Source organism: Odocoileus virginianus, chromosome 14 (assembly GCF_023699985.2).
Source record: "Odocoileus virginianus isolate 20LAN1187 ecotype Illinois chromosome 14, Ovbor_1.2, whole genome shotgun sequence".
Classification (NCBI taxonomy): Eukaryota; Metazoa; Chordata; class Mammalia; order Artiodactyla; family Cervidae; genus Odocoileus; species Odocoileus virginianus.
In genome coordinates, this window is record NC_069687.1 from 29,447,831 (window position 1) to 29,460,352 (window position 12,522).

Genomic DNA, 12,522 nt, shown 5'->3' on the forward strand with positions numbered 1-12,522 from the left:
GAATCTTTTTGCATCAGTCCACTCAGCTTAGGAATCATTCCAGAGAAAAGCCCAAAATATTGTTTACCTTGGAGCTTCCCAGGTGGCGCTAGTGGTAAAAAGAAATCTGCCTGCCAGTGCAGGAGACTAGACATAAGAGATATGAGGGGGAGGGAGTTGGGAGGGGGGTTCAGGATGGGGAACACATGTACACCCATGGCGGATTCAAGTCAATGTATGGCAAAATCAATACAATGTTGTAAAGTAAAATAAATAGATAATTTTTTAAAAAGAGAGAGATTTGAGTTTGATTCCTGGGTCAGGAAGATCCCCTGGAGGATGGCATGGCAACCCACTCCATTATTTTTTGCCTGGAGAATCCCACGGACAGAGGAGCCTGGTGGACTACAATCCACAGAGTTGCAAAGAGTCAGACACAACTGAAGCTAGTTAGCATGCACATCATTTACCTTGTTCTAACAATGCTGCTCTTAGAAGTGCAAGCTAAAGCAATGTTAATTAACCACAGAGCTCCAAAGAGGACAGGGCCATGGACAGTGATCAGGTCCCTGGGCAAGGAATCTGGATGCTTGACTGATGGTCCCAGCCCTGACAACAGCTCTGTCTTGCTGGTGTACATGTCTCATATAGCTCCCCTGGCTGTAAGCTTCCTTAGAAAGTGACATATTTATGCTATTTGTGCTATTCCAAAAAATCCTGAGAAAGCTCTAGTTACTTATTTCCCAAGCTTTGGTGCTTCTATGACTTGGTGAAGAGATTGCCTCTCCTCTCCCTCGCTTTTACATTGTGTGTGCATGTGTGTGTTCAGTTGTGTCCGACTCTTTGTGACCCACAGACTGCAGCAGGCCAGGCTCCTCTGTCCATGGAATTCTCCAGCCAGGAATACTGGGATGGATTGTCATGCCCTCCTCCAGGGAATCTTCCCGACGGGGGATCGAATCTGCATCTCCTGCATTGGCAGGCTGATTCTTTACCACTGGGCAACCCGGGAAGCCCCCGCTTTACATTATGGTGGCATTAATTAGTATATTGCTTGTGTTACTTTCCTAGGGCAGCTGGAAAACAAGGCACCACAAACTTGGTGGCAAAAACAAAAGAAATCTAGTTTCTTATAGCTCTGGAGGCCAGAGAGACAAGTCAGCACTACTGGGATGAAGTGAAGGTGTTGGCAGGGCTGCACTCTGTTTGGAGGCTCTAGGGAAGATCCATTCCTTCCATCTGCAAGTCTGTGGTGGCTGCCAGGACTCTCTGGCTTGTGGCGCGTCACTCCAGTGTTTTCAAATCTCTCTGTCCCACCTTCATATTGTTTTTCCTATGTGTGTGTGTGTGTGTGTGTGTGTGTGTGTGTGTGTGTGTGTGTATGTGTGTGTGTGTGTGAAGTTTCCCTCTGCTTCTATAAGGATACTATGATGGAATTTAGGATCCAAATCAATTATTCAGCATAACTTGCCCATTTCAAGACCCTCCAATTTAATTACACCTTCAAAGGCCCTTTCTCCAAATAAGGTAACACTTGCAGGCTCCAGGGACCAGGAAGTGGATATGGTGGAGGCTAGTTTATAGCTACTACATGACTCCCTTTAGGGCCAACTTCCAGTCCCCAGAGTTCAGCCCGTATCACTTGGAATTCCTCTGTCAAGGCTCCTCCTTGTGTCTACCAGGCTCCAGTTTCAGTTCATCTCCCATCCATCAGCCTCTGGACTTTGGCCCCAGTATCCATCTCCTTCTAGCACTGGTGGTATCTTATAGGATGACCATCAACTAGAAAATTCTGGTAGTTAGAGTACAGAGATAGGTAAAGATAACCACCCTTATGGGAACTGAATTCTGAAAATAGTGAGGCCAAGACTTTAGTTACAGGTGACTGAGAAAATGTCAGATACGGACTGATGACTCTTTTCAAACAGAGAGTGGCTACCAAATCCACTGTCTTCTCTGACTACGCTGCTTTATGGACACAGCTATTATCCCCATCTCTCTCTTGGTCTCAGCTGGTGAACACCCGCATCAACATCTTTTGGTGCTCACCAACCTAGCACAGGGCTTGCTTTGTCTTAGACACAAATCAAGTGAGGGGAGAGGTACATGCCTGTCTTTGAGGGGTCTGTTGTATGCCGACCCACTGCAGCCTTACAGCTAGTCAGCCTTGAGTTTTAGGAGCTCTGTCTGGAGCCAGGTACCAAAGACACAGCTTTTATTATATCACAAAACCACAGTGCTCAGTACATGTAACTGTTACATGGTTATCATTGCCATCATACCTCTCATGGGAAATAATGAATGTTTAACAAAGATTTGCTGGTAATATTAAGTAAGGCCCAGGAAGACTAAGTAAAATAATAAAAATATCCCTGAACACTAGGGCCAAAGTTAGACTCAGGAACTTAACAACTGTGGTTTTAAGAAGGTAACCACTCACCAGAAAGGGTGACATTGAAAAGTGAGGCGAGCATCCCATGGGTGTGTGTAGTGGTTGGCAGCTGGTGAGGGCAAAAGGAAGTGGCTGGTGAGAGTCATTGACTTTTATGGAGATAAAAATATGATGAAAGCATGTAAACTCCACAAAGGGACAGGCTATTGGTGAGATAAGGCAAGCGGTAAGAAAGATTCCTCTTTTCAGGCTCATTCTTCCCTGAGAAAGATCTATAGAAACTGCAGTGATTACATAAGAAACCTAGTGGGGCCTGATCCTCCCCTCAAGTCCCTGGTTCTTCCCAGGGAAAGAGTTATGGGAGGGACATCCCTGGTGGTCCAGTGGTTCAGACTTCACCTTCCAGGGTAGGGGGTGTGGGTTCAAACCCTGCTTGCAGAACTGAGATCCTACATGCCTTGTGGCCAAAAACCCCAAACCTAACAAAGGCAACATTGTAACAAACTGAATAAAGACATCAGGATAGAGTCACAGGAGGGGAGGGGACAGTGGTACCTCTGTCCTCTCTCAATGGGGATGGGGTCCAGCTCTGAACCTCACAGCCCACCTTCGACCCAGAAAGAAACCCCAGAACTGGATAGAGAACCAACCTGACTCTGAGTTGAGAACACCCTGGCCTCTGGGACCTCCCTGTTTGAGACCAGAAGAATCTGACACTGTCTGCCTTAGCTGAGCTGTCTAGATGCTTCTTTTTGACCTAGTTATTTGGCATTTATCCCATTCTTTTAGCTCTTCTTTAGAATTCTGCCTGTCACTTGGTAGATTTATTATGCCAGCCAGTCCCCTCCTATTAAACTAAGCTCTTCTTAATGTGTCTTCTTGGGACTGGAATGAATGCCTGATGGGATCTGCAAATGAAATACATCTCTGTTTATGGACACGAGGGAATGAAAACACTCCCCACAATTAATTCTTTGTTTCCTCTTCTCCCTTCTTTCTTTTTCTTCCTCTCCCCTACCCCTCTTTCTCTCTCTTTTTAACAAAAGCCCCTCATAATAACATCCCAGCTGCATTCTAGAATCTTGAATCTATATGATTTGGAGCAGGTGAATACCTCTATTAACAGCAGTTCTCAACCAAGGGTGATTTTGCCCCCAGAAGACATTTGGCAAAGTTTGGAGACATTTATGGTTGTCACAACCTGGACGGGGAAGATAAAATGCTACAAACTTCTAAACAGACACAAGCCAGGGATGCTGCTAAACATGTGACAGCCCCCAACAACAAAGAATTATTCAGCTTCAAATGTCAACAGTGCTGAGGTTGAACAAGCCTGGTCTATAAGTCCACTTTCCAAGGCAGTGGTCCAAAAGTGTCAGCATGTTCTCTAAAGGCTACTATTGCACTGGTTGGTAAACTGCTCTTGGAAAAGTCAAACCAATTAGCTAAAGAATTTTTGGATAATCTACACATCATTCTGTTCAACAGTGCTGTGGGCCTTACGTCTTACCAAATAATTACACATAGATCACATGAGCTTTTTAAGAAATACTGTTCTCTGGGGAGAAAACGTGCCCCACTCACACCTTGTCACAGGTTCTAACAGCATAGCCACAGAAACCTGTGACAGCTTGCCTGTATTTATTCTAGTAATGAAGCCACCCAGCCCTCCCCCATCACTGAGCCCTTGATTACTATGAAGTCAGACACCATGGTAGGCAGACACACAGAACTCGAGCTGTTACCAACAGTTACCTGGGTGGACAATCCTTTTCATGACACTTCTTCTGTCTCCCATTGGGTTGTGTTTCTGGGTCACAGAACGTTGCTTTCACCATCCCATGACCCTTCTTCACGCAATAGGCAGTCTGGCGTCGGATACCTGGGGGTTTTGCAGAAAGGTTCACACATATTAACCCTGAGCCCACATTCCTAGTATCAGGTGAGGCCCCTGATCATGCCTATAACTGATGAGAAAGTTGTCCATAAAGTATTTGGTCTTTATTTTTATTTTCTTAAAGTTTTTTTTTTTTTTTTTTTGATGTGGACCATTTTTTTAAAGTCTATTGAATTTGTTACATTAGTACTTCAGTTCTATGGTTTGGCCTTTTAGCCATGAAGCATGTGGAATCTTAGTTCTCCAACCAGGGATCAAATCCACATCTCCTGCATTGGAAGATGAAGTCTTAACCAGTGGACCACCAGGGAAGTCCAGAGTATTTGGTTTTTAAAGTAGGAATGGGGATCTCCTTAAATCTGCTCATGCTGCTGAAGGCAATGGGTGAAAAATATCTTCCTTAATAAGGACCACAGATGATATAGGCAAATTAATATGTAATCTAGTATATAGATTCCACTCTAGCTGTGGAGACAAGACTAACACACATACGCCAAGTAAAGCACAAAGTGAGATTTAAATACTGAAAGCAGATGCCATCACCAGCTGTTGCAACACAATCAGACTTATTTAGTTTAATAAAAGAAGAGAGGAATGGGAGCTTTATATTAGTTGGGGCTTGTAAACTCTGAAAGATAGGAATAAAATTCAAAATAATGCTGTGAAGTTGAGAGGTTATTTTTTTTAAAGTAGAGGGTCTGACAGCGGGGATCGAAAATACTGTTGCCTTAGAGACCAGGTTAGTAAGTAAGAAAGAGAAGCACATAGAAATAGCTGGGTCTACAGTTGAACACAGCCCATGTGGGGGCTGGATTTGACTTTGGATATAGAATAGTAGTTCGGTTCGATCCCTGGGTCAGGAAGATCCCCTGGAGAAGGGAATCGCTACCCACTCCAGTATTCTTGCCTGGAGAATTCCTTGGACAGAGGAGCCTGGCAGGCTATGGTCCATGGGAGCACAAAGAGTTGGATATGAATGAGCGACTCCTTTCCCAATTTGGAAGCAGTCTGTTGTTTCAAATATGACTGGTTCCAAGTTGGGAAAGGAGTATGTCAAAGCTGTATATTGTCACCTTGCTTATTTAACTTATATGTATAATACATCATGCAAAATGCTGAGCTGGATGAAGCACAGGCTGGAATCAAGATTGTTGGGAGAAATATCAGTAACCTCAAATATGCAGATGACATCATTCTTTTTTTTTTATCCATTTATTTGTATTAGTTGGAGGCTAATTACTTTACAATATTGTAGTGGTTTTTGCCATACATTGACATGAATCAGCCATGGATTTACATGTGTTCCCCATCCCGATCCCCCCTCCTGCCTCGCTCCCCATCCCATCCCTCTGGGTCTTCCTAGTGCACCAGCCCTGAGCTCTTGTCTCATGCATCCAACCTGGGCTGGTGGTGAGTTTCACCCTTACTAGTATACTTGTTTCAATGCTATTCTCTCAGAACATCCCACCCTCGCCTTCTCCCACAGAGTCCAATAGTCTGTTTTTTACATCTGTGTCTCTTTTTCTGTTTTGCATATAGGGTTATTGTTACCATCTTTCTAAATTCCATATATATGTGTTAGTATACTGTATTGGTCTTTATCTTTCTGGCTTACTTCACTCTCTATAATGGACTCCAGTTTCATCCATCTCATTAGAACTGATTCATGTATTCTTCTTAATGGCTGAGTAGTATTCTGTTGTGTATATATGTACCACAACTTTCTTATCCATTCGTCTGCTGATGGGCATCTAGGTTACTTCCATGTCCTGGCTATTATAAACAGTGCTGCGATGAACATTGGGGTGCACGTGTCTCTTTCAGATCTGGTTTCCTCGGTGTGTATGCCCAGGAGTGGGATTGCTGGGTCATATGGCAGTTCTATTTCCAGTTTTTTAAGGAATCTCCACACTGTTCTCCATAGTGGCTGTACTAGTTTGCATTCCCACCAACAGTGTAAGAGGGTTCCCTTTTCTCCACACCCTCTCCAGCATTTATTGCTTGTAGACTTTTGGATAGCAGCCATCCTGACTGGCGTGTAATGGTACCTCATTGTGGTTCTGATTTGCACTTCTCTGATAATGAGTGATGTTGAGCATCTTTTCATTTGTTTGTTAGCCATCTGTATGTCTTCTTTGGAGAAATGTCTGTTTAGTTCTTTGGCCCATTTTTTGATTGAGTCATTTATTTTTCTGGAATAGAGCTGCAGGAGTTGCTTGTATATTCTTGAGATTAATCCTCTGTCTGTTGCTAGATGACATCACTCTTACGGCAGAAAGCAAAAGGAACTAAAGAGCCTTTTGATGAAAGTGAAAGAGGAGAGTGAAAAAGCTGGCTTAAAACTCAACACTCAAAAAACAAAGATCATGGCATCCAGTTCCATCACTTCATGGTAAATAGATGGAGAAACAGTGGAAACAGTGAGAGAGTTTATATTTTGGGCTCCAAAAGTTCTGGGAGTTGGTGACGGACAGGGAAGTCTGGCATGCTGCAGTTCATGGAGTCACAAAGAGTCGGACATGACTAAGAGACTGAACTGAACTGAGCGACTAACACTAACTAACTGAGTAATAATTAACCCATCTAGTGCTTGCCTTGCCCAGGGCACTGCTCAGACTTGTATGTGTGTGTGTGTGTATGTGTATATGTGTGTGTGACTACCTATGTATGTCCCAGACAAATATATACACATATATGTGTAAGTCTATCTAGTCAAGGCTATGGTTTTTCCAGTGGTCATGTATGGATGTGAGAGTTGGACTATAAAGACAGCTAAGCACTGAAGAATTGATGCTTTTGAATTGTGGTGTTGGAGAAGTCTCTTGAGAGTCCCTTGGACTGCAAGGAGATCAAACTAGTCCATCCTAAAGGAGATCAGTTCTGGGTGTTCATTGGAAGGACTGATGTTGAAGCTGAAATTCCAATACTTTGGCCACCTGATGTGAAGAGCTGACTCATTGGAAAAGTCCCTGATGCTGGGAAAGATTGAAGACAGGAGGAGAAGGGGACGACAGAGGATGAGAGGTTGGATGGCATCACTGACTCAATGGACATGGGTTTGGGTGGACTCCGGGAGTTGGTGATGGACAGGGAGGCCTGGTGTGCTGTGGTTCATGGGGTCACAAGGAGTCAGACACAACTGAGAAACTGAACTGAAGTCTAAGTGTGTGTATGTATAACATAGCACCTATTATATACTATGATGTATAATAATTAAAACCTCACAACCCAATGAGGTCAACACTATTACTACACACTATTGCTACCTGACAGATGAGAAAACAGAAGCACAGTGAAGTCATACAGGTTAGGAAGGGAAAAGAAAGGACCACTGGCTTTACTAGCTAGGACATCATCGGCAAGAAAATGTGGGGGAGTGGCCAGATGTCACGGATTGAGAGGTATAGGGAGGTAGGAAGAGTGTCATCATCTCTCCTGAGGGGGCCAATGATTCCATGCGAAATGGGAAAGGCTGGGTGGGAAGACTAAAGATGGAGGCCCTAAGCAAGAGAGTAATTGGCCAGCACAGAGACGGGCACCCTGAGCTCTCAGGGCATCCGGGCCTCGAGTGGGCTCACTGTTGAAGCCCAGAATTGGAAGGGCCACATGTGCACCAATAAGCTAGCCACCTCCTTGCTTTAGTGCCAATGACATGAAGGGATTCCCCATATCCACAGTGCTGGCGGGACCCAAACTGGGGAGCTCCCCTACCACGCACTGCCTCACATGCCCTTACATGGACTCATGCCAATATCTGGGGCTATCTTGAATATTCAGATGTCAGAGATTGTATCTCAGATGAGATGGTTGGATGGCATCACTGACTCAGTGGACATGAGTTTGAGCAAACTTCAGGAGATGGTGAAAGGCAGGAAGCCTAGTGTGCTGCAATCCATGGGGTCACAAAGATTCAGACACGACTGAGCAACTGAAAAACAATAAATTCAAAAATATCAGAAGGAAATGCAAAACAGTAAGTGAAGGCTTTAAAATAAATCAACAGTATCTTGCTGTTCACTCAGTTCAGTTCAGTTGCTCAGTCGTGTCCAACTCTTTGCAACACCATGGTCTGTAGCATGCCAGGCTTCCGTGTCCATCACCAACTCCTGGAGTTTGCTCAAACTCATGTCCATCAAGTCGCTGATGCCATCCAATCATCTCAACCTCTGTTGTCCCCTTCTCCTCCTGCCTTCAATCTTTCCCAGCATCAGGGTCTTTTCTAAGGAGTCAGTTCTTCAAATCAGGTGGCCAAAGGACTGGAGCTTCAGCTTCAGCATCAGCCCTTCCAATGAATATTTAGGACTGATTCCTTTAGGATGGACTGGTTTGATCTCCTTGCAGTCCAAGGGACTCTCAAGAGTCTTCTCCAACACCACAGTTAAAAAAGCATCAATTTTTCAGCACTCAGCTTTCTTTATGGTCTAACTCTCACATCTGTACTTGACTACTGGAAAAACCACAGCTTTGATTAGGTAGACCTTTGTCAGCAAAGTGATGTCTCTGCTTTTTAATACACTGTCTAGGTTTGTCATAGCTTTTCTTCCAAGGAGCAAGCATCTTTTAATTTCATGGCTGCAGTCACCATCTGCAGTGATTTTGGAGCCCAAAAAAATAAAGTCTGACACTGTTTCCATTGTTTCCCCATCTATTTGCCACGAAGTGATGGGACTAGATCCTAGCTTTCTGAATGTTGAGTTTTAAGCCAGCTTTTTCACTCTCCTCTTTCACATTTAGCACGAGGCTCTTTAGTTCCTCTTTTATTATTTAGTTCCTGATTTTATTGTTGAGTCAACACTGTTTAGTTCTATTTAAAGAGACAGGTAACATTTCAACCACTCAGGCTTTCTCAAATGATAGACTATGTCTTTTTTTTTTTTGTCATATAAACAAAGTACTACCAACAGCTTGAAGCAACACTATAAAAGAATCTTTCATGGCATAATGACTGAGTCATTGTCTGGAAAGATAGACACACCTGTAGAGAAGTCTTATATAATATGAGTGGGGTGGAGATTGCAATGACTGAATCCAGAAAAACTGACGTGACATCTGCCATTATAGAAGAGAAAAAAAAAAAAAGAAAAAGCTTAGATCTTAGAAGTTTCAGTAAAACTTTGGATAGTTTGGTGAATTCTTGGTCTCAAAACATAAAAGGCAACTGTCAGATGACTCTTCACAGGTTGGAAACATCCCCCCACAAAAGGCTTGTTTCTGTGCATTAAGAGGAAAGATAAGTCAGTGCTTCTCACCCCAGAAGTAGCAGGAGGGCACAGACATTACAAACGGCCCCCACCAGAAAGTTAATAACATTTCAGGAGTCAATCTGCTGGACCAGCAGCCAGATGAGTGGATGAATGGCCCAGGCAGATACTGCTGAGTGCATGGGGGAAAATAAACCACGTGTCAGAGTTTCTCTGTTGGAATTAATGGTCACTGTTGTCACTGTTCAGTTGCTCAGTCATGTCTGACTCTTTGTGACCCCATGGACTGCAGCACGCCAGGCTTCCCTGTCCTTCACCATCTCCCGGAGCCTGCTCAAACTCATGTCTATTAAGTTGCTGATACCATCCAACCATCTCATCCTCTGTCATCCCCTTCTCCTCCTGCCTTTAATCTTTCCCAGCATCAGGGTCTTTTCTAATAAGCCAGCTCTTTGCATCAGGTGGCCAAAGGATTGGAATTTCAACTTCAGCATCAGTCCTTCCAAAAAATATTCAGGATTGATTTCCTTCAGGATCGACTGGTTTGATCATGTAGTCCAAGGGGCTCTCAAGAGTCTTCTCCAACACCACAGACCACTAATCTTCTATTCTTCTAGCTCTTGAGTTCTCACTTCATAGATACAAAGCTAAGCCCAAACCTTCCAATGAGGGGCCCCAACCCAGCAGACTGATTTCTCCCAGGTTATAGGAACACAATACCTGGCCAGGTGCTTCTGACTCTACACAGGTGCTTCTCTGTTCATTTGGTAAAATGTAATCTATAATTTCATCCCTTATCAAATTCTAGTTAAATAAATAAGACAAATAAAATCCAAGAGTCCTAGGTTCTATTCTCTACTTTTCCTTCTATTCATTATTAGTTTAACTGCAGCAAAATGAGAATAATGACATTCAGACTGTTTAAGAGTGTGATGCTGAGTTAGTTTATTTCTGGGAGTGTCTTCTACTTTTAAAATCTATAATCCATGAAGAGAAGATAAAGTTTAATCATGGAAAACATTGACTAATAAGTGAATTCTGATTAATATAATTTTACCATTAATTTGGAAAAGTTTGTTTCACCTGCCATCAGAATGTCTCAACATTGCTAGTTCATATTGCCTTGGTGACAAGGTATATTTTCCAAAGATGGCTGCAACAATAACCTCTCTTTTGGCATGTTCTTCTCTAGTTATCCTGACTTGAGACTGAATGAAGAAATGAAGTTATGTGAGTTCAGAGGTGAGGTCATAAAAGACCATGTAGCTCCTGTCCAATTCTTTAGAATCTGTCACTCTCAAGACCCTCCACCTGCCATGGAGTAAGAAGCCCCCATCCTTGGAAAGACCAGGTTTAGTCTCTCAGTTTAGTCCAGTTGACAGTCCCCAATGAGTTTTCCAGCCCACGTGTCAATCATATGAGTTAAGAAGCCTCCAGATGATTCCAGCTCCCAGGCATTTGAATCATTCTTTGCCATCCAGGTCTTCCCAGCTGAGGTGTCAAACACTGTGGAGCTAAGGCATGCCATCCCTACTGTATCCTGTCTAAATTTCTGACCTACAGAATCCTACCTACGTGCATGCATGTTAAGTCACTTCAATCATCTCTGACTCTTTGTGACCACATGTACTGTAGTCCCCTAGGCTCCTCTGTCCATGGGATTCTCCAGGCAAGAACACTGGAGGGGGTTGCCATGCCCTTCTCCAGGGGGATCTTCCCAACCCAGGGACTGAACCTGAGTCTCTTACATCTCCTGCATTGGCAGGTAGGTTCTTTACCAGTCCAATTTTATAGATAAGAAGCCCAACCTTACCTACAGAGCACAGTAAAATGGTTGTTTTAGAACACTAAATTTAGGTTGCCATGTTATATAGCAATAGTAACTGGAACAGTACTCAATAAACGCTAGCTTCCTTCTTTTTTTGAGTCAAGACCCAGAGCTACCACTGAGCTTGGCTTGCTAGGAAACTCACCACTACTGATTTTATTGACTTTTCATTTCACCCCCTCTTGTGTTTTCTGTTTTCATTCCATTTTTTTGTTTGTTTGTTTGTTTGTTTTCACTCTAGATCCATTCTGTGGAAGCTGATGCTATGGATTGCTGTGGTTTCCAATTAGATTTGGGGAATGGAGACATTGTTTCTTTAGATAATTGCTTCTTCTTTTACTTCTTTAGGCCTAGGATTACCATCCATCCTTTGTTCCCTCCATCCTCTACTATTAATGGATGGACAGAGGTAATGAATCAACTTTCTTGGCTTCCCTAAGCCCTATGCACACCTTTGAAAGTAGTCAAGGTATTCTGTTTGGGTGTGCAGGGCACCCTGACTGATAACAACTCCATTGTAATAAAAAGCTCAAACCATTAATTATGAGTGGCATAGTCATAATCACCTCTGTAAACCAACGGCTGAAATAACAGAATCCTCCTCTGACATAGGATATTGTAATACTTCTTTGTGGAGGCGGTCAGAATCAGTCATCATTTTAAGAGTAGTGATCATGATGTAACACTGCAAATGCAGAAAGTGTAAGAGATTAGGTTGAATCTGTGTGACCCTGACCTTTTCCTGTAATTCAAAAAAGAAAAATGATGTTGGCTTTTAAATCTGGCTTGCCTTTTGACCCTTTAACATACACACTGAACACAGCCCACAAAGAAATTCTAAATAATTAAGGTGCCAATCAAATGTTGGCCCAGAACTAAGTTAACTGATTATCTCTAAGTATTTACTTGAAAAGGGCAGTAAGTGGAAATCAATCACATTCTAAATAGATGAGAATCAAATCCAAAGTTTTGTAGAGGAATCTGACTCACTGTCTCCACATATAGCAATGAGAATGTCACCATGAAGCTGTGAACATATAGCAAACTTTAAAAGACACTGGTAGTGAGAGGTTGGGGCTTTCTTGAGGCTCAGAAGGTAAACAATTGACCTGCGATGTAAGAGACCTGGTTTGATCCCCGGGTCAGGAAGATCCCTGGAGAAGAGCATAGCAACGCACTCCCGTTTTCTTGCTGGAGAATTCCATGGACAGAGGAGCCTGGTGCG

At 43.2% G+C, this 12,522-nt stretch overlaps 1 protein-coding gene across 1 annotated transcript in view; it reads right to left on the reverse strand.

Annotated features, from left to right (window-relative positions):
• Positions 1-12,522, reverse strand: part of ADAMTS12 (ADAM metallopeptidase with thrombospondin type 1 motif 12) — a 378,176-nt gene that overhangs the window by 77,839 nt on the left and 287,815 nt on the right. Inside the window, exon 17 of the mRNA XM_070476558.1 lies at positions 4,127-4,253. Coding sequence (XP_070332659.1) covers positions 4,127-4,253 — 127 coding nt within the window. The remainder of the gene's footprint in view (positions 1-4,126; positions 4,254-12,522) is intronic.